Source organism: Ipomoea nil, unplaced genomic scaffold (genome assembly GCF_001879475.1).
Source record: "Ipomoea nil cultivar Tokyo-kokei standard unplaced genomic scaffold, Asagao_1.1 scaffold0761, whole genome shotgun sequence".
NCBI classification, from domain to species: Eukaryota; Viridiplantae; Streptophyta; class Magnoliopsida; order Solanales; family Convolvulaceae; genus Ipomoea; species Ipomoea nil.
In genome coordinates, this window is record NW_017617189.1 from 404,212 (window position 1) to 428,287 (window position 24,076).

The 24,076-nt window shown below is 35.5% G+C and overlaps 1 protein-coding gene across 2 annotated transcripts; it reads left to right on the forward strand.

The window, feature by feature from the left end:
• The first annotated feature begins 8,837 nt into the window (after nucleotides 1-8,837).
• LOC109176826 (dermokine-like) lies at nucleotides 8,838-14,930 on the forward strand. 2 transcript variants are annotated; one of them, XM_019326227.1, is made up of 2 exons: nucleotides 8,838-9,034; nucleotides 14,408-14,930. In XM_019326227.1, the coding sequence occupies exons 1-2, from the start codon at nucleotides 8,930-8,932 to the stop codon at nucleotides 14,720-14,722; spliced, it is 420 nt and encodes a 139-aa protein (XP_019181772.1). In that variant the 5' UTR covers nucleotides 8,838-8,929; the 3' UTR covers nucleotides 14,723-14,930. The 2 variants fall into 2 exon arrangements, with proteins under 2 accessions (XP_019181772.1, XP_019181771.1); XM_019326226.1 differs by having other exon boundaries at nucleotides 8,846-9,032; nucleotides 14,382-14,930.
• The last annotated feature ends 9,146 nt before the right edge of the window (nucleotides 14,931-24,076 follow it).

Consider the following 24,076-nt stretch of genomic DNA (forward strand, 5'->3'; position numbering starts at 1 on the left):
AAGACATCGCGTTCTACCGTACAGCCAGTAGAGTAAACATGTCTTCACAAGGGAAGGTTCAAAGGGTATAGTGATCCCTACCTATCATATGCAGGGATCGACCGTTAAACACAGTTGTTTCCGATTTCAAAATATCCCGAAAATCAATTTTTCATTCATGTGGGGGATTGTTGGAAAAATAGCATTAAAATGGCATAAAATGACATGTTAAGTGGCTATTTTGTGGTACAATTATCAGTGGGGTCCACTTCCGATTTGGATCGGGTGAAAGTGGATTCGGATTCTTCGTAGTGAGACGAAGAGATTGATATATTGTACGCTCAAAACGGATAATGGGTGAATGAGATATTGATTCTCAAAGTAGACCCATTGAGTTAGAAAATGTAAGGGAAAAGTGAGTTTTGTCCCACATTGATTTGGAAAGAGGATTTCACCCCCCTTTTATACAAGAGCTTTTTTAGAGCTTGTAGAATTGTATAGCATAGAGGCTCTCTCGCGCGGGGGGGAGGGGGGGGGGTGCAAATCAAATTCCAACTAGAGATGACTTCGGAGAGGCTTGATTGAAGCCTGAGCTCGTGTGCGCCAGCACCTACGGGCACGAATGTCGTCCGGAAATTGGCTGGCCTTGCGGGCTAAGTTATGCCAACTTCCGGTATAGCCACACAACTCTCGTGCGTTGGTCGAACAGAGAACAAGAAACACGAGAGTTGCTCTCGTGCGCTCCGGCCTGGCCGAGAGCATGCAGCACGAGAGTTGCTCTCGTGCGCTGCGGCTGAACAGCACTTCGGTCTACCAGAGCTGTTTCTGGACAGTGGAGATTTAATTCATCCGTTACAGGAATTAATCTCTGTATTAATTCATTTTGAATTTTGAATTAAACCTGCACTAATGACCAGCTGTTTCAGATGTTACCAACGTGCCATGAATGCCTACTAAATGCTATTTAGTACTCCAATTCCTATATAAGAAGAGGTAGTAGGAGCAAGTGATTTACAACAAGTGTGGGAAGAACACGAGAGTACACAACACACAAAGATAAACAATTTTCCTTCTCAAAACCTCTGCTCCTACTCCTTTTCTTGCTACTGTGTTTTGCCCGTGCTCTAGTTCGCCGGGTTCGTTCGTTTGGGTGCTCAAACGTCGAACCGTTGTACGTTTTATCCTGGGAAACCTAGGCCACAACGCTCCTAGCACTTTTGGGAGGTGGCAAATAAGGTTTTAAGGAAAGACAGGCACTTTGCCTAACTCGTACATTTCTTTCTTTCTTCTTCTTTCTTGTTTTGGATTATGCTCTAAGCAAAAATCCGTTCTTTCTTGTTGATTTGGAATTATAATCTAAGGATTATATTTTCTTTTTGGTTGATATATATTGGTATATCTTTTTCGTAGATATACATGTATATATAACCGTTGGGTCCGTTTTATATATATTTGTGTGTATATATATATTTCGGATATATATCCAATAATATTTTATATATATTTCGTGTGTATATATATATATAAATATTATTTTACGGATATTAAATCGATTGTGGTTCATTATTTCCAACACGGAACACCAAAAAAAATTAAAATGAAAAAGAAAAAACACACAATAAATTTGCAGAGCATTTGGGAGATTGTGTGTCGATGCACATAATGAATTTGTCCACTTTGGGCATAATCCTATATTTTTGTTGTTGAGGTTCAAACCTTGATCTTTTCTTCCAAATACTGTCTATTGAACCAGTGAGCTAAGCCCGTACAGACAATAGAAAATGGAAAACTAAGATAAAGGGATGATGATATATATTTTTGAAGGCGAATCGGACAGCTCTATCAAAAGAACCTGTCAATAATTTTCCGTTTCAAAAAGAGATATACAAAGAAAATGATGAACATGCATGTCAGCAGTGTGATGTGTCAATTCAATACTAACATGATGTTTTGGATGTGTCAATTTTTTCCAACTTGAAAATTCACAACATGTTTTGTTCCTGAAATTGTCCTTGCCAAACTCTCATTTGTTGATAGTTGGAAATTGGTGTAGGCCGGTATCGCATAGCATTGGTCTATTGAATGAAATTGTCACTTAAATTTACTTTTTAGTGGGTGATCCATCATGTAAGTCAAGCATACTTAACCAGTTCTTTGACTATCTGGTTGTCATATCCTACTCAAAATCAATTGGTAATAAATATGTAGACATTAATAATTTAACTGCATCTCTCTATGATAAGTCATAACGCGACGTCTCGAATCGAACAGGGATTGAACTCAGCCAACAAGACTTATTTTTAGCGATACGATGATAGTTTGATTCCTGCCATGAATATACATGGGGGGTTTAGATTTGGGTTAGTTGTGCTTCGATCTCATGCATGCATGTGTAGAAGTGTGCAGTTTAATGTAGTTAGATTGACTCGGTTTATCAAGTTCAGGGAGAAATCTTTAGAGTTCAAGATATAGTCTGGTGAAACAAAAAATTTGTGATATAAAAGAAAAATGGTGCAGCTAGGTAGGAATCCTAGGATTCGGATGTTTTTGTCTGGAACAGCAGACAGACATATAGATCGAGTCACGTACCACAGCTGATATTGAAGAGACCTAGGTATATGTATTCCATATATATAAAACAAGCAGATAATAATAATGTCTATGGGATACTTATGTTGCCAGAAGGGATATGATACTCCCTAAGAGAAAAAAGATAATGAAAATTTTAGAACCACAGAATGATTAGATATGTTAAATTGAATCTCTCTCTCTTTTCCTTTATTTTTTTCTTCGTCAAATAGAATTTTTTTCTCGCAAAAGGTTGAATCCTCAATCCGACCGACAGAGCATTTAGAAGAATGTAAATCACAGACTTAAACATTATTGGTCTCTTCCCCTAAATATTATCTACTGAACTATTGAGCTAAACCTATGCGGGATGTTAAAATATGATTTCTCTAATTATGTTATATCAAGGTGCTAGATGGGATAATATGATACGCCCTAAGAGGAAAATGATAATAAAGATCTTAGAACGACTAAATGATTAGATGTGTTAAATAGAATCTCTCTAATTTTGTTATATCTAAGGGTGTGTTTGGTTGGTGGGTTTTGCCTATAGGAATGGGTATAAAAGTGATTGTTGTTGTTTGGTTGATAGGTTTTTAGAACACTACTATGGGTTTCGAATACACCATCAATTAAAAAATCTATACCCAAATACAATAAGGGTTTCATTCCCTTATTCATTCTCAAGCACTATTATTAGTAACCATTCCCATTCCACTCTACTACCAAACATGTTAAATATTTTCACCAAAACCCATTACCATTACCAAGTATTTGATACCCATTCCAATTTCAATTCCTATGTGCAAACCAAATACACCCTAACATTTACTCGAAGGATATGTATCAAGATATAATATAAGGTTAGATTAATTTTTTAAAATTTTCGTATAAAGAGTGCAAGTATCTAAATTAAATAAAAACTTGTCACTCTCAAGTAATTGATTTAAATCTATTCTAAAGTCAGTAGTCCCACCTTCGCGCGCTCTTCGAAAGGTTGGATATCATGCATCCAATTATCAAGAATTAGATCATGCAAATAGTTTCTTTTTGTAATTTTTTTTTCTATTAAGAAAAACTAATTGTGTATTCCCTACAAAAACTATTTTTAGTTTCTTACTCAAATTTATATGTAATTCAATTCAGTATGTATAGATACTTGATGGTTTTATGGGATTTAGGTTCGTCATAAATCAAGTATAGATGTACAAAATGAGGATAGAAAAATAATAACTTTATTACTCGGAGCGCTAAGCCCGAAAGAATATGTACGATGCTTGAGATATGGTCCAAATGAGAGACCCAAGTAATAAATAAATAATAAATGCTATAGCCCAAATAATGGACCGGAAATAATACTCGGCATGCTAGGAATCAAACACTAATACTCCTGTTGGAAGTAGGGACCAAACACCACTAGACTAGCATTGATGCATTGATGTTGTGTTGACTGATGCTCCTGTTGCAAGCCCGTGGCCACTCCGGTTTCAACCACGAAGGCCGAGACTGATGCCGCGGTACCATACGCTGATCCCATTCAGTATCGTAGTTTTGCAGGTGCTCTGCAATATCTTACGGTAACTTGGCCTGATCTTTCCTATGCAGTCAATCGTTTGTGTCAGCACATGCACTCTCCCTCTACTGCGGATTGGGCGGCTCTCAAGAGGGTGTTACGGTATTTAAATGGGACACTACATCTTGGTCTTAAGATTGCTTCTTCTCCTTCTCTGGATATTCATGCATATTCTGATTCGGATTGGGCTGGCAATCCTGATGATCGCAAATCTACTAGTGGTTTTGCTGTGTTTTTGGGGAACAATCTTGTCTCATGGGTTTGTCGAAAACAACGTACTGTGGCTCGTTCATCAACTGAGGCTGAATACAAAGGACTGGCTGATGTCTCTGCAGAGGTTACTTGACTCGTCTCTCTGATGAAGGAAATCGGGTTTGCGCCACCTTCTATGCCCAAACTCTGGTGTGGCAATCTGGGAGCTACTTATCTATGTGCTAAGCAGGTGTTTCATGCTCGCATCAAGCACATTGAGATCGACTACCACTTTGTTTGTGATAAAGTCGCAAAGAAGGAATTACAAGTCAATTTTATTTCTACCAAAGATCAGATAGCGGATTTTTTACTAAGTTTCTTTCGTCTATGCGTTTTAAGTTACTCTGTTGCAAGCTCAATGATTTGACTGACCAACCTTGTGCTTGAGGGGGAGTATTAGAACTCTACTAGTAGTATTAGACTAGATCTCTATTTCATGTCTTTATATATTTTGTATCCGCTGCTCTTGATCAATACACATAAAATATATTCTCATCGCATCACTTACATAGGGATGGCAATGTGCCCCGTCCCCGTCGGGGATCCCCGTCCCCGTTGAGAACGGGGACGGGGATGGGGAAAATTTTCGGGGATCGGGGACGGGGAATTTGTGGAATTCCCTGTTGGGGACGGGGACGGGGAATTTGTGGAATTCCCCGTTGGGGACGGGGACGGGGACGGGGATACCCCTCCCCGCCCCGCCCCGTCCCCGAATAATTAAAAAATATATATATTATTTTAGGAATTTAGGAGTATTGCCGTATAGATTAGTTTTAATTGTAAATTTAATTATATACTTTGTCTTGTCATATAAACTGTATACTGTAAAATTGAAACAATTTAAATTGTAATGTGAAACAACATTTAAATTAGAGATTAGATTGTGAAACCATTGAAATTATACACTTATACTATGGAAGCTTTGAAATTAAATTATATTGTGAAACCATTAAAATTAAATTATACTGTGAAATCATTTAAATTATACTGTAAGTAGATTGTGAATAAATTAATGAATCATTTGAATGTTTATTTGTTGGTGCATGTATAGATTGTATACTGTGAAACCATTTAAATTATTTAATCATATAATTGTTGTCTATTAGGACTTATACATTTTATTTTATTTTATTTTTAAATTGTAGACACTTTGACCATGAGATTGACCGGGGATGGGGATTCCCCGTCCCCGCTAAATTCCCCGTGGGGACGGAAACGGGGAATTTTTTCAATTCCCCGCAGGGGATGGGGACGGGGACGGGGACGAGGTCGGGGTAGCGGGGACGGGGACGGGGAGTATACTCCCCTCCCCCGCCCCGCCCCGTTGCCATCCCTACACTTACAGCACGTTTGGTTCACGGAATGAATTTGGAGGGAATAGGAATGCTATTCCACAGAGAATGGAATAGGTAAGGAATATAATAGAAATTGTATTATGTTGTTTGGTTGGCTGAAGGAATAGAGTTTAGTAATTGTATTTCAGTGTTTGGTTGGTTAAAGGAATAGAAATGGAATAGGTTTTAAAAACATAAATACCCTTATACAAAATAATAATAATAATAATAATAATAATAATAATAATAAATATGATTATGATATACTGAATGTTATATATATATATATATATATATATATATATTTATTTATTTATTTATTTATTTATTTATATACATGTATATGCATGTGTACGAGATAGAGAATAATATAATAATAATAATAATAATAATAATAATAATAATAATATTATTATTATTATTATTATTATTATTATTATTATAATACAAATACATATTTATATTTATATTTATTTTCCCACTTATCCCACATCGGTTGGAGAAGTAAGGAATGGAGCCTTGAGGCTCCTATAAAAGGAGCATCAAGGCTCCATAATTTCAATTGTAATGCTCATCCGCTAGGCAAGCTTGCAATGCCCATTCGCTAGGCATGTCGATGGACAGGCTAGCTACTTAATTTAGGAGCCAAGGCTCCATAATCAAGGAGTCTTATACAGTTAATTTTTTTTATTTACACACACACACACACACACACACACACACACACATATATATATATATATATATATATATATTCACACACACAAATAATTTATTTAAATATATATATTTATTGATAGATAAAAATTATAATTAATTAAATATATACATTTATATAATACATTATATTTATTAAATAAATATAAATATTATGTAATGTGCAAAGGGTATTTTGTGTATTTGTGATATAAAAGTTATTCCCAAGGGCATGGGAATAGCTAATAACCAAGTCCCCCCTAGGAATGGCTATTCCCCTTGCGAATGTAATAGCTCATTTCTAGGCAACCAAACGATAGAATAGGTCTATTCCAATGAATATTATTTCATTCCTGACCTATTCTATGAACCAATTTTTGTATTCTATTGAGAATATTGTAAGACAATTTAAACTAAACATGAGAATGTAAACTTTCAAATGTCATATTCTTTTGATTATGTAGTATAACATGAACCAAACACCTCCTAATTGCTTTCCATTAATCTTATTTCCCCTGAATCCTAAACCATCCAAACACACTAAAACTTATGTGGAGGCCTACAAACCAGAAATAAAGTGACACTCCCAGTCGACATAGCTTTAGAACAGATTCATTAAATTTTCACTATTTATTAAAGTGATTAAAAAAAGAAATAAAAAAAGAGCCTATTCCATTTTCCCTGGCCCATTTCCAAAGTGGGAATATATCTTTCTACCCATTTTAATCAACCAAAACCATGTTCTCATATTATTCCTTCTTCTTCTCTTTTTGGTCAGCTATCTCCATCCAGTGTTATTACTTATTAGTGTATACGCCTAATAACTATTGCATATGAGAGTTATATATATATATATATATATATATATATATATATATATATATATATATATATATATATATATATGGAGGGGTTCTGGTGCGGTTATTTGCTCATGTGCGCACGTGCGGTTTAATCTGAGTCGTTGATCAAATTTAGATAAACGGCTCAAATCAATGAAAATTAAAAAAAAAAAACGCGCCTTTGGAAGGAACCAAGCAACTTAACCTTAAGCATGAAAATGGCGCAGTACACAAACCACGCACGTTAAGTACACAAACCACGCACCTAAGGTTTTAAAATGGCGCACCTTAAATTTCAACAACTCACGCACTTTAAGCATACAAACCATGCATCTTAAGAAGGAAAACAACACACCTTAAGTTTCAACAACTACTCACATTAAGTGCACAAACCACGCACCTTAAGTTTCAACAACTACTCACATTAAACACACAAACCACGCACCATAAGCACAAAAACTACGCACCTTAATCACAAAAATCGCGCATCTTTAGTTTCAACAACTACTCACATTAAGCACAAAAATTATACACTTTAAGCACAAAAACCATGCACCTTAAGTTTCAACAACTAATACTCACGTTAAGCACACAAACCACGCACCTTAAGCACAAAACCACGCACCTTAAGCACAAAAACCATGCAATTTAAGCACAAAAACCACGCACCTTAAGCACAAAACCTCGCACCTTAAACACAAAAACCATGGAATTTAAGCACAAAAACCACGCACCTTAAATTTGACCTAAATGCAAAACTTACCAAATTACTACCGTATTTTTTATTTTTAATTTTGTTAATCTTGAACGTTGATTTTGACAAGATCATGGCTCTTCTCTCACCGCACAACTGCACCTGTGCGCACCAAGCGCATTTGAACCTATATATATATATATATATATATAGTCGCAACAAATTTGAAATTTCTATTCCCACATAGGGAAAAGGGAAAAATATCTTGTGCCATGTCAACATTGACCGGTTGTATCCAAGTTATTTCTTATATTTGGGTAGAGTGAACACTAGCTGACCCTAATAATCCCCCAACACTTACACTCACCTACTATGATATCAATTGTCAGATCAAGTATTTCTTGTTGAAGAAAATTATAAATTGCATATTTACAACACAAATAATACAAAGTATAAATAGGATGAGACATGAGCATACATAGGAGGTAACTACAACAATTAAAGACCTATTCTACATGACTAAAGGAAACTAGCTAATGCAACAGAAGATATAGTCAGTCCACATGCTGTAAATCATCCTTAATACCCGTTACGCACTTACGCCAAAAGTAATAGCTAGTAGGGAATGCACAATTTTATTTCCTTATATTTGCATAGCAATCAGCGTCACATTTCGACGACAAGATTCTAGACTCAACCCTCCATGCTGATATCCAACACTTCCAATCTTGAAGTTATACTAGCAGTTCACTTATCGATTGACCTAATTAATTAAGCTATTAGAGAACTCATTCGCAACTTGAAAAGATTGATAAGATCCTTTTGTTGCACTTTCTTCTTTATATGTCTCGTTTAGAAAGAAAAGGAAAGATTCCATACAATAAAGTAATGTAAGGGATAGAGAATGAATGAATGAAGATGTAGTTATATAAGAAGAAGAAGAAGAGGTGTCATGTTGAAAGCTAAGCTAGAAATCGAATGAATTAAAGATATGACGGATATGAAAGAAGTGATGTTGTGTTGCTTCATGCTCTTCCTCTATTCATGCACTTCTGCAACTTCTTCTCTTAATAACCTATCCTCTTCTGCTTCAGGTATGTATGCATGTTAATTATTGTTGAATTTCACTAAAATTATACATCTAATTACTCTATTGCTTCCTTAATTTTCTTTTAATTGTTTTCTTAATTTCATGAAATTAAGTGATTGAATTTACATTTACCATCCTGCACTACTCTATTGGTGTGTTAAGTACACTAAGGGCATCAACTTGTCTTTTTTTTTTTTTTTTTTTTTTTTTTTTTTTTAAATCACAAAATGTCTGAAAATTTTCAAAACAATACCTCAAGTTCTTCTATCTCCTCGATCTCGTCTCTCATCTTTCATTCAAGTCAGTCAAAAAGTCAGGGGATCGAAACTCACAAAAATCCTACTAATTCAACAGTATCTTTTTTTTTGGGAGGGGGGGGGGCTTAATTATCTTTACCTTATAATTTACCACAAGTTATAATGTATAAAAATTCTTTGTTGTTGTTGTTGTTTATTTATTTATTTATTAAAGTTTTGGTGTATGAAAATTCTTTGGTATTGCTTTTAATCATGCCTCCTTTCAAAACATTAATTTTAGTTCACGGAATGAATTTTGAGGTAATAGGAATGATATTCTATAAGTAATGAAATAGGCAAGGAATAGAATAAGAATTGTATTCTATTGCTTGGTTCGTGGAAGGAATAGACTTTAGGAATTATATTACAGTGTTTGGTTGATTTTATGAATAGAAATGATATATGTTTTAAAAGACATAATTACCCTTATAAAAATATGTGGTGGCGGTGGCGATGGTGATATATATATATATATATATATATATATATATATATATATATATATATATATATATATATAATACAAAGGTTATTTTCGATATTAGAGTACAAAAGCTATTCCCAAATACTTGGGAATAGCTAATATCAAGGGGATTCCCTAGAAATGGCTATTCCCCTGCAAAGGTAATAGCTCATTCCCGAAAATGCTATTCAAGACAAACTAAACAATGGAATAGGTCTATTTTCAAAAATGATATTCCATTCCTGACCTATTACATGAACCAAACACGCTATAATAGATTTAGAATATTAAAGACATCAATTGAGTTCAAAATAGAAAAGCAAAAAAATATAAATGGACACAAATGTCATTTCCATTTCATATTTTGGCAATGTCATTGTGTCATTCGTAAAAAGGCAGCGCGCATGTGCGCGCGCACACGTCACTATATATATATATATATATATATATATATATATATATGTGTGTGTGTGTGTTTAAATACGGTGCTGCTCTCTCGTGCGGTCGTGCAGACTCATTTTGACCAATGGATTTATTCATATTAATGCTTGAAAATTAATGAAGATTGGATAAAATGTGGGGGCATTTTGATAATTTCCTGTATCATGTATATTTCGGTGGTGCAAAGTGTTGGGGTGTGGTGCCCTAATGGAAAAATATGCAGTGACATTTTTGTAATTTCCTGCACCATGCATGTATATTTCGGTGGTGCACTAAGTGTCGGGATATGGTACACTTATGAATGCTTTGTGGTGCACTTTAGTAAATTGTGGTGTACCACAAAGTGTTGGTATGTGATGCACTAATGATAAAAATGTGGTGGCATATAGATAATTTTCTACCACATGTATATTTTAGTGGTGCACTTAGCGCTCGGTTGTGGTGCACTTATGAGTGATATGTGGTGCATCTAAGAGTGTCATGTGGTGCACTATAAGTAGATGCACCACCGAGCAATGTCAATGCACCAGGTCGGACGATCGCACCAGAAGAGCTGACCGCATATGAAATATATATGTATGTATGTATTGGATCAAATGAGATCAAGTCATTAGGAAAAATAAGAACAAATCTCAACATTACATCTAGAAAAACTTGACGGATCATTCAAATTATATATATATAAAAAAACACGGTGACATTTTCGTAATTATCACCAACTTTACTATGCAAACTTGAACACTAAAATTTCAAATTCTAACACTTTTCCAGGTTTGCGTATTTAGTATTAAAAGTTTACACTTGCAAAAATGTGAAAGTACATTGCACTTAGGGTTACAATTTTAGAGTTTATGGCTGAGTTTTTATGTTTTATTTGGTTTAGTGGTTCACTTTTTACTGCTTAAGGTCTAGCATTTATGATTTTGATTTAAAATTTAACTTTTTTGTTGATTTTATAAAATTTAAGAGCTGGTTGCATATTTAAGTGTTCAAATTCGCATAGTGAAGTTAATGACAAATACGAAAATGTCAACGCATTTTTTTTTTAAATCTAATGAGTTCCGTCAAATTTTTACAGATATAAGGCTGAGATTGATTCTTATTTCTCTCCTATGGTATTTCCTTAGCATAGGAGAGAAATAGTAGATAGTAACTAGATACTGTAACAATCGAACCGAAATAGTAGGGACGGATTTGGTTATAATTTAGAACCGAAATAAAATAATTTTTGAATTTAGATTATTTTAAAAATACGAAATAGAATTTAAATCATAAATAATAAAATTTGAATCGGCAGTTCAAAATCGAAACTGGAACCAAACCGAACTGATTTATCATATACCAATAGTGTTTGATCACATTTCTTCTAATTCCACATATAAGTAGATATGACTGCGGTTCAGTTAGAGTTCACAATCATAGGAAATGATAAATTGTATCGGAAACCTTTTAGGAAGGTTCCAATTTTTTTTTTTGAACCGCCAGTTCAGTTCCAGTCCATAGTTCTTGAAAATGGTAAATCGTAACGGGGACCTTTTAGGAAGGTTCCAGTTTCGATTTGAACCACCCGTTCAAAATTTATTCATTTATTTTTGTAAATTCTATTTCTTATTTTTAAAATATTCTAAATTCAACAATGATTTTATTTTATTTTATTTCGGTTCTAAATCGTAACCAAATCCGTCCCTACTATTTCGGTTTGATTGTTACAGTGTCCGGTAAGGATTGAATCGAACCGTACTCATTCCTATATATAAGCAATTATTTGTTGGAGAAAAAAGAATAAATGAAATACTTATTTTTAAGATTCATCTAACATTTTTTTTTTGAATGTTACTGGCCCTATTACATTGTAGTATCTGTTCATATACTTTCTCAACCTACTGGAACATAAAGAACCAATAACGCCTCCACTGAGGCTCGAACTCATAATCTTCCAAATGGAAGTCCAACCCGGGAACCATTAGACCACATAGTCTTTGGTATGTTCATCTAACATAAAAGGGGGAAAACCCACCATTTTTAACATAATTACGGGGGTAAATGTGGATACATGAATAACTTGAGAAAAAAAAGTACTATAAGTATATAACTCGAGAGAAAAATTTCTCTTATCTTTACTTTATAAATTTACAACAATCTATAATATACAATTTTGAAAAAGAACTAGCGCTTGATTTATTTAATTATTTTTTACTTTTTAATTTAAGTACTATGCAAAGTATGTAGTTATAAGTTATTGCAGTATGCGCGTTACGATGGTACCTTCTCAGTTCCCACCCAATTCAAAGAAAGGTAGGGGTAACCGTAGTTTCGATTTCGGTTCAGAATTGCCGATTTCGGTTCCGATTCTAACCAGATTTATTTAAAAAAAACACTATAATTTTTAAATTTTTTTCGATTTAGAACCAGAATTGCCGATTCCGATTCCTTTTCATCTCGAACTTTAACCGGAACAATATTGGTTCCGATTAGGAACCGAAACCGTATGGATGGTTTGATTCCGATTTCGGTTCCGGTTCAACAGTGCACAATTCGGTTCAAACCGTCCAATTCAAACTGAACCGTGGTCACCCCTAAAAAAAAGGGTCAAGCTAGCTAGCTGCTACCGCCCTCCCCAATTCCCCATGCCTTCTCTCACAATCCCAATAAATTAGCACATAAGTCCAACCCATCAACTCCATCCCTGCTAGCTTCTCTCTGCATTAATACATCTTTGCAGACTTCTTCCTAGCCATTAGATTCAAGTTGTCAACCTTCAAACTTCATCAATCTCCCAACACAAATCCAAGAAAAATCTCCCCATTTTTAGTCCACAACATTAACACTTTACTCCATCTGCCAACTACCAATCTGGCGGAGGCAGAGGCCACCAGCGAAAGGGCGCGGTCGCGTGGGGTGGCTGGCGTGGGGTGGACTGCTTCGGCGCATAACTAGAATTCTGAACTTCTGAAGTCGCTATTCTTTGCAAAAAAAAAAAAAAAAAAAAAAAAGTTGAGACAGTTCGATCGGCTAGGCGGTCTAGCATAGGCGGCCGCGGAGGCCGATTCCGACTTTCCTCGACGCGGCCGGGCGCCGCCTAACGCCTAGGCACCGATTAGGCGCGATTTTTGCAACACTGAGGTTATTAAAACTATTCCGGCCTTTGCAAAAATTATAAAACTAACCCTTTTGTCATTTTTTGGCAATTTTTCTGTCAATTTTTACTTTTTTATGTGGTTAAAAATAGTTAATAACAATTTTTTTGTATCCTAAAAATGGTCGAAAAAACCATTTGAGACCAAAAAATTTAAATTTTAAACAACTTTTAGTGATAGAAAATTCAGTTTCTATTTTTATTTTTATTTTTATTTTTTACTGTTGTCTAAGCCATATAAAAACACAAAAGAAAAAAAAAACTTTACTTTAGGCTGTGTTTGAAAACCCGGAAAATGAATTCTAAAAGTAGACACATTTGAGTTGGAAAATGAATGTAGAAAGACTTTTAAGTAGCCTTTGTTCCACATTGGTTTGGGAAGTGGTTTGCACCACTATATATACAATAGTTTTTTTAAGGCATTGAATTGTATAAACTGAAACTAATGCCATGATTAATTGCTATTAATTCCACATCTCCTATATAAGTTGTGGTTGAGCATAACATTTTACACACTGAAAATCTAAGCATTTTTCTCTAGAAACTCTACTCAATCCCAAAGAGAGTTAGCAAATAATTAAGGTTTTAAGGATAGTGTAGGTATCACAGGTCTCAAGCTAACAACTTAAAAATTTTACCCTTTCATTTTTCGTTCTTGTTATTTTTTCAGAAATAGTTCTTTTTTTGTAGGATTATTTCTACCCTTTCATTTTTCGTTCTTGTTATTTTTTCAGAAATAGTTCTTTTTTTGTAGGATTATTTCATAATATATAGCGCATGATTTAATTAGGTTGTTGATGATAGAAAATTAAGTCAGAGGGACCAAGTATAGCAAGGTTTTAAAACTCTTGTATCAAATGCGAAAAAATTAATAGTCAATAACAAATGTAAAAATAATTTAATAGTCGCGGACCAAAAGTGAAATTCTAAACTTAATGTTTGAGAAACTCAAAACGCAATCATGTTAGAATACTTCTATAATTAAATGTTGTGTATTTGCATCTATATATGCTGCAGTTGATATGAAGGCAAGGATGGAAAACAAAGTAGGAAGTGAAGGCCAAGCCAACAACAATAATTACAACACAATTAGAAGAAGCATAGGAGAGGAGATCAAGAATGGGCATGGAGGAGTAGGTGGCGGCCAAGGTGGCTCCGCCGGCAACGGCGGAGATAATGGGCCACACCAGCCGGGGTCTTCAATACCCATCTACGCCGCCAATTCCCACCAGAATCCCCATCACGGCAAAGGATCAGCCTCCACCATGACCAAACCATGCCCATTGGCTCCAGCTCTATCTGCAACTCTTTTGCTGCTGTTTCTTGGATCCGGGTTTAGCCCAATTTTCCGAATTTGAATTTTCAGGGGGGAGGACACTGTTTCCTTCTGTTAATGTATCCCTTTGATTGTATGGCAATTAGCAATAATACACATGGTGTATGAATGTATAATGGATCTGGGTACGTTTGGAAGAACAATTAAACTAACGTAGTAGTGGAGCCGTTCACCGTACCATTCTAATCGTAAAAATTTCAATTATATTATTGAATAGATAAGGGTCTTGTGAGTAGCCATTCTAATTTCATTGCTCTCCCAAATGAAACCTTATTAGTAGAAGTAAGTTATTATTGATTGTTAGAAAATAATACATTTGTGGCTCAAAAATCCATGAAGTCTTCGTCCTACATAATCAGTCACATCGCTGCTGCATGTCTTCACGTCGTCACCGAGTTTGGCGCATTTCCGTTTGTTTGTCACAACATTTGTTCTAAATTATTGTATAAATAGGCTTAGTTTGTTTGCTTTCAATGTACTCATCAATATCAATTCACTTTGAATTCATTTCCTTCATTATCTTATTCTCACGTAGCATATATATATATATATATATATATATATATATATATATATATATATATTATTAATTTCCTTAATCCTCTTTGAGTGATAATATAATATATATATTCTCCATATTCCTATTTCTTGTGTCATTCATATATTTTCATATTATTTAACTTCTATAATTCTCAATTTTCGAGCCTTCGCTTCCGCATTATTTCGCTATATTCCTAACAAGTGGTATCAGAGCCAAGTTTAATTGAGAGTTCTTTTCAAAGATGTCGACTGTTACCAAGTTCGATATCGAGAAGTTCGATGGGAAAATTAGCTTTTCTATCTGGAAGGTTCAGATGGAAGCCGTTCTAACCCAGAACGGTTTGAAGAAAGCGCTAGCTGGGAAGAAGAAGAAATCGGTATGAAGATTGGGAAGATTTGGATGACAAGGCACGTTCAACCATTCTTTTGTGCCTGTCTAAAGAGGTACTACATGAGGTAGTAAGTGAGACGACTGCGTCAGATTTAAGGTCCAAGCTGGATACGCTTTACATGGCCAAAACTCTGGTGAATACGCTACGTCTTAAGGAGCGTCTGTACACAATCCGTATGAGGGAAGGTACTTCTATTAAATCTCACTTGGATGAATTCAATTCTATGTTATTGGACTTGGAAAATATTGATGGCGTAATTGATGATGAGGATTGCGCTGTTTTATTGCTTGTCTCTCTCCCTAAATCATACAAGCTGTTAGGAATAAATTGTAAATTTTGATGAGCCGAATGTATTTTTGAAAAATCAAGTAGTCCTCATTTTTTGTTCTATTTGAGTCAGTTTGAGTCTACAGAGTATGGTGCATCCACATCATGCAACCCATGTACAAGTCTGGGAGATCATAATTTATTTGAAGAAGTTAAGCGGGATTATAGCTTAACACAATTATGATGCGGATAAATCACCAAGAACCATGCTAGAGGAGTTTGATGATACATGTGTGAGCTATGCCAAATGATCTTAAGTTCGAATCTTAAGTGAAGTATTTTTATCTTGCTTGAGAGACTAGCTCCACCGTATGGGAGACTATCTAACCGTATGGAGACTAGCTAAAGTGTATTGGAGACCAACCAAGATGGAGACTAACTTGGATACTAACTAGAATGGAGACTAGCTAGGGAGACTAACCAAGGTGAATGGACAAGTCTCACAAGAGCCATGCACCAGATGAAGAAACACACCAAGTATGGTGGACCAAGCATAAAATCGAAACAGAGCATCTCACCATGAACAAGAATGAAGCTTTTACAGAGGTTCCAATATATTATTTTACAAGGATCTTGAAGGAGAAAATATCTGATATATTTTTCATCTGAACATCAACTTTTTACGGTGGAACCGGAGACGCTCAAAGGAGGCTGATTCACGGAGAAATTGTTTCATACTCGAGCAAGAATCAACAGATAAATTATTCGATCAACTTGACATGTCAGAGCATTTATGAAGGACAAGAAATATCAAGCTTGCCGCGCCGAACTTATTCAAATTTTGGAGGCTACAAAATTGAGACACGGCAACGAGCAAATTATTCAAATCATCTGACAAAAGGAGAAAAGACTTCTACCTAATATTTCAGATCAAGTCGACAATATTATTTGATCAACTACAATTCAAAATGGACGATCGAGATCGAAAGTTGATCAACGGGCAAATAGTTTTCATTGGCTATAAATTGCCCAAGCAGACTTGAAGACAAACATGAATTCTACAACGAAGAATATCCAATCATTCATCAAGTGATATATTGAGCTATATACGATAGAATTCAAGTCTGAGTGAGAGAAAAATCTTATCTCTTTGTAATATTCTCTACTGAGTGTAGAAAGAGGGCGGAGTAACTAGAGAGAGTGAAAAACCCTGGTTGAGTGTAGCTATGTGCGTAGCACTCGGTGTAAAGGGCAGAGTAACAAGGGGAGCTTGTGAAAACCCTGTGAGAGCGTAGCTTTGTGCGTAGTTCTCGTGGTGTAGGAGTACAGCTTGGTGCGAAGTACTCGTGAAGGCGGAGTAACAAGAGGAGCTTGCGAAAAACCTTGGAGGAGTGTAGCTTTGTGCGAAGCACTCGGAAAAGTGTCGGTGGACACTTATTCACTATTGTATCTGGGTGATCGAAGAATAGTGAATTTCGTGTAACACCCCAGATTTTTGAAACATTTAAAACTTATATAATTAAGGTAAATTCTCATTAAATCCCAAACAGAGCAGTACTAAACATAGGAATACGGGGTGTTATGCCACATCTGAGCTGGAGAACTCAGATGCACAGGCTAAACTATCTAATTATCCTTAAACAACATCATTACATGATTATGGCACGCAGGCCGAATATGAAACTATCTATCTAAGCCTTGGGTCCTCTAGCGCGCTCCGGAGCTAATCGTCTGTGCCTGAAAGCCAAATATTTCTGTTCAGCGAATAATGCTGGTAACCCACTCTAACGCGTTGAAATACCGTATAAGTATATATATGTATATATAAATATAAGAAAAGCCATTTTGAAGCAGGAAGATATATCCTAGGAAACTCTAGTTTCAAAACTGGAATAGACTCGACATATAGGGATAAGCACATTTAACAATTATAACCAAGCATGTAAAGATACTAGCATATATCCTATGGGATAAGCACATTCAAAAATTATAACCAAGCATGTAAAGACACTAAGCATATATCCTATGGTCATAGATTCACTTCATCTCATTTATATCATCATTCATCTTATCACACAAGCACATGGCGCCACAGGACCAATCGCATGCCCATACATGAGGGTCAGCGCATATAGCTCTGACACGGCTCCGCAACACCCTGCCTCGTATCGCAATACGAAGGGGTCGATCGCAACCGACCTATGAACCGCAGATCATCATAATGTTTGATCGCAACCAAACAGTGGACCGCAGCCCAAGAGTAATCATCTGACCGCAGCCAGGAATATAAACCGCAGCTCATGTAAAACGTTTGATCGCAACCAAACGGTGGACCACAGCCCAAAAGTGATCATCTGACCGCAGCCAGGAATATGAATCGCAGCTCATGTAAAACGTTTGATCGCAAACAAACGGTGGACCGCAGCCCAAAAGTGATCATCTGACCGGAGCCAGGAATATCCAATTTGATCGCAACCAAATTGGGGTATCATGCACACATAACACATAGCAAGCACATGCAACCCACATTAACATATTGGGAAGGGGAGAAAACGTATAATAAAACCTATGCGTGGTCATCCGCATACCAGGAATAATCCTAAGGGGTTCATACTTCTTTCACCTAGGCCAACGGGATACCAATTCCACTAGCATGCGACATATATACATATATAAGACTCGTTTATCCTACGAATGGTACCCGAAACATCAAACTAGACTTTAGGCACGATAAACGGTGTCCGTTGGGACACCAGGAGGGTCGAGGTAACATCAAACGGGGAAGCCGAAGACCCAAGGTGGGAAAATTCCAACGGGTAGCCGGTGGGTGGAGGACCACCCGCCGGCGACAAGTCTCCGGGCAGCGGGTGCCCGGCGGGCAGTGGGCTGCCCTCTGCCGGCGGCGTCCTCTTCGGGCAGCGGATAGGTGGCGGGTCCCCCTACCCCCACTGACTCTCTATCAAAATAAACGTCCCGGGATCCTTTGTGGAACCCGAAACCATGCTTAGACACTTTTAAACTCAATTGATGACACCACGTAGACAATTAACGGATCAAAAGCAAGAATCATATAGCACATATCCTATCATGACTTCTAAGCATAATCAACACCCGAACATGCGAATTCCCACCCAAATATATCAAGAATAACACAATATGAGTTTCACGATTCATCCTAGGGCTCTAATCATATTTAAATCAACAAGATCATAGTTCATCTTTTAACATCAAGAAACATCAAGATTTATCAAGAACATCACATAATCATCAAGAACCTCTTATCATCATCAAGAACATCAAGATCCCACATAAAATTATCCCATCAGTCATCAAGATCATATCATCAATATTATAAACGATTCATCACGACACAAGCGTAGAGAAGAAGCCAAATAAGATAATTATAGCAAAGAAAATAGGTTTTGTTAAGACATGGGTTACCTCTTAGTCTTAATTAATCATTCCTTGGCTATTAGGGTTCTTCCCTAAGATTTCCATCCGTTTTGATCTCCCTAGGCTTGGTGGTGGGGAGTCCCTTGGGAATTCTTGTGTGGTTATATCTATTGTGGTGTGACTTCTAGGTGTCTCCTATGTCCTTATATATATTTAGGAGTAATAATTAGGGTCTAAATGGTATGGGTTTACTAATTCTATTTAGGAGTAATGATAGGACTAAGGACTTGTTTTAAGGATAAGGGTCCATGGTCCATGGTGGACTATATTAATTAATTAAAGAGAATCCTAACCATAATCTGAATAGTAAAGGTATACTTTCTTTATTCCTAATAGATGTGTAGGCCTAGGATTCCTAATTAGGATCTGATTAGTAAAATGTTGACTTTCTTTATTTCTAATAGGCTTATGACTCCAGTTTAGGCAAGGGTCCACGATCCGTGGTAGACCATATTAATTAATTAAAGGGATTTCTAATCAAATTAAATCCTTTTTAATTATTATTAATGAAATTAATTAAATAATTAATTCGGGATTAAAGGTCGTAACATGGGGTGTTACACTCTCCCCCCTTACAAGAAGCTTCGTCCCCGAAGCTTGGTAATCATTTTGGGGTAAAGAGTCCGAATTAGTATAGTAGTTTATAAGGAACGTATTATCTGGGAAGTATGTACACATTCACATATAGATTTACTGGGTTTGTGCCTGACTATTGTGCTGACAAAATACACCAAATAACAAGGTCACGAATATGAACACACAATTTGTAAGTTTTACGGGTGACTAATACATAACATAGAAGTTTTACACATGGTTGTGATTTTTATTTAATTATTATATAATGATTTAACATATAGGATCACAAGTTGTACTGATCGTATAATTATTTATGTACCTAAATAATAGGCCAATACCATGCGGGTGCAGATTCGGATAGCCACATAATTATTATAAAGTATATATGCACATATATCAACACAGGCGAACCTCATTTACAAGTGGATGCAGACGTTTAATTATGTAATGTGGTATGTTGTGAGCCTAGATGCCATATATGTAGAATCTATGTCTAATTTTTGTGCTTAGCAGATTATACCAAATATTCACAGTTACGAAACATCAAGCCTAACATGTATGATAATTAACTATTTATGTTATATGTGAAACCTACAAGTTGGCATGCCTATATGTGTTCAATCGTAATTATGCTAAACATGCAATTTCTTAAGTCTATGGGCATAGAGTGTGAGGCATGTGGCCCTATTTTAAGTCTTAAATAATAACTAGTCCTATGAAAATCATAAAGCACACATATGTATTATTTCACATGTTAGTCTAGTGCATGATTAACAATTAAATTCACGTACTTAATATCGTGGCATAACCAAACTTTTGTCATGTAAATTCAAGAAGGTCATAAATCATATAATAATTAGTCAAATAGCGAAAATTAGATTCGGAGGAAAAGATTGTAAGTAATAGGAGGAAATACTCTTGCTTCTTATGGGGTAAATAATTTGGGGAGATAATAGGATTAGAATCTTTATTTTGTATTCCATGGATAACGGCGGGTGATCACATAACAAGTATTGGCACTTATATGCAGATTGCTTGTAATTAATAATATTGTATATATGCATAGTGGGATGCCTTATAACATACTGTTTTTGTCTAGCATGTGTGTATATGTACACGAGTGTGTGTAAGTGTGTGTTTTGACATAAACATGCGAGCTATGTGATTTGTCATGCAACACATATGGAAAATATAAGTTTCCACCTATAATTTGCATACAAATATTCTTTAATAAGTATGAGTAAGATAGCCTGGGTTCACGAGTACTAAAGGTTTTATCTTGAGAAATCTTGATAGAATGTAATCACACAAGCACTTAGGAAAATTAGTTTTCTCTCGGTGGTAATTAGGTTTTAGGTAGGCGTAATTTTTACCTCTAGAAGCCTAGAATATCTGAACAACTTTAGAGTTGAATACCCTTAATTGCTAATTCCTAAATTAATTGACGACCTGATGATGAGGCTAAAGTTTTTAATTATTTAGGGACGGTAGGAGTGGTAACAAGGAGGTCATGCGAGGGGGAAAAGTAGAATTTATGGTTATCTCAGGACATGTGTGTGTATATATATAAGAGTGATGTAATTTGTACGGAATGATACTTCAGGGTTAGGATACGCTAAGGGCAAACCCATAGATGTATATAAGATTATTGTAGCTAGGGTACATGTGTGTGGTTTGGGCTAGGGATATTGTTGTATGTAATATGACTGTAACACTTTATATGGATACGTATGAATAAGGGAGGATGTTCTATAGGCTCATAAGTTTACTATATATATATGTTTGATCAATTAATTAATTAATTATTTAAATAATTAATTGATTTAGGCTCATATATAAGCATGCAGGGACGTACCGTATATGGCGCAACTATGGAAGGTTTAAGATTAAGCAAGGTGATTAGGGTTAAGGTGTAATAATAATAATAATAATAATAATAATAATAATAATAATAATAATAATAATAATAATAATAATAATAATAATAATAATAATAATAATAATAATAATAATAATAATAATAATAATAATGATAATGATAATTTTGGTGTAAGTGTAGCATATGAATGTAAATGGGGATTTACTACATATTTTTAGGAATGTGTGTGTGTGTGTGTATATATATATATATATATATATATATATATATATATATATATATATAAATAATAGAAGTTTTAGGGGAATATATTTAGAATAGTAGTGATATACCTATTTATGTATAAATGTTTGTGTAGGGGGTCCTTATCTTAGTGGTAAAAGGGTTCTAAACAAGGTATTGGAAGCTTGTGGTCTATTATGCAACATGGACCAAAGTCTAGAGGGATAGTTTTAAGATAGTTTGGGGACGAAATATATTTTTCCAAGGATAATTTCTAGATGACCATTGTTTTAGGTTTCTACCGGTCTCACTCATATTGACTTTCAGTTCGAAACTTAATACGCAAAGGTATTCGAGGTTTTAGATTTCTAGAAATAGAATTGGTCCCTATAATTTCTATGTAATATATAAACAAATTAATTAGGAAGGTAATTCGACTTTCATGTTCAAGCATTAGATTGTTATCTATATGTTAAACACATAGGAAGTATCAAGGGGGACACACAAAGGCATAATGGATCAATAAAAACGATAAGTCGTGGAAACATACCGGACCAGTGAGCGCGAGGTGGGCGGTCGACCGCCTGTCAAGTCCCCACTGGGATGTGGCCGTGGACACGTGGTGGGTGGTCGACCTCCTGCCAAGGCCCCACTAGAACGTGACTGTGAAGGAGGAATCACTTCGAGAATGCACAATTTTAAGTTCAAGGAATTCCATACTTATGTGAACAACGAAAGGGGTTTGAATACGTGGAAAAACTCAAGGGATCACGTTATTAATAAGGAATATGGGAGACTTCAATTAAATATCATAAGGATCCCGCGCCCCATTCTTTCCCTTCTTAATTAAAGCTATGTTCCCCAAAATTTCCCTATGTAAGTACTTATCGGGCTATTTAGTGAGTTAACTATATTGGTCAATTATGATTAGGACAAGTGAGCCTTTATAAGTTGAATAAAATTACTAATTGCAAGTTCCAAAATACTTTATCAAGTAACAGATATCCGAATAACGCATGTTTGATCCAATAGTTAAGCAATAATATGCAGTTCCTAACATGGTCTAAAATCAATTAGGAACATATATGCTTAAGCAAATAAACAAGTATGATAATCAAAGAGTGATAAGCAACAAAGCAGGTAAAAGCATGCAAGGACATAACAAATTCCTAGAGCCAGTATGTGGAATGAAGAGTCAGTGTGTTGTACCCTTACCTTGATGTGATAAGCGAAGGGGGAAATTCTTTAGATTAATATGGGGTAAAGTGAGGGGCGGTTATGTGATAATAGGTAGGTTCACAACCTCACCACGCGTCCTAAGATTCATGAATCCTATGTTCCTAAATACCTAGAGTTCAAGCCTAATGTCCTAAAGTCTGGTCTTAATAGTCTTATCGTAGGGTCAAATTTAGGCTCTGATACCAACTGTAACACCCTAGATTTTTGAAACTTTTAAAACATATATAATTAAGGTAAATTCTCATTAAATCCCAAACAGAGCAGTACTAAACATAGGAATACGGGGTGTTATGCCACTTCTGAGCTGGAGAACTCAGATACACAGGCTAAACTATCTAATTATCCTTAAACAACATCATTACATCATTATGGCACGCAAGCCAAATATGAAACTATCTATCTAAGCCTTGGGTCCTCTAGCGCGCTCCGGAGCTAATCGCCTGTGCCTGAAAGACAAATATATCTGTTCAGCGAATAATGCTGGTAACCCACTCTAACGCGTTCAAATACCGTATAAGTATATATATGTATATATAGATATAAGAAAAACCATTTTGAAGCAGGAAGATATATCCTAGGAAACTCTAGTTTCAAAACCGGAATAGACTCGACAGATAGGGATAAACACATTTAACAGTTATAACCAAGCATGTAAAGATACTAGCATATATCATATGGGATAAGCACATTCAACAGTTATAACCAAGTATATAAAGACACTAGCATATATCCTATGGTCACAGATTCACTTCATCTCATTTATATCATCATTCATCTTATCACACAAGCACACTTTGATGGCGCCACA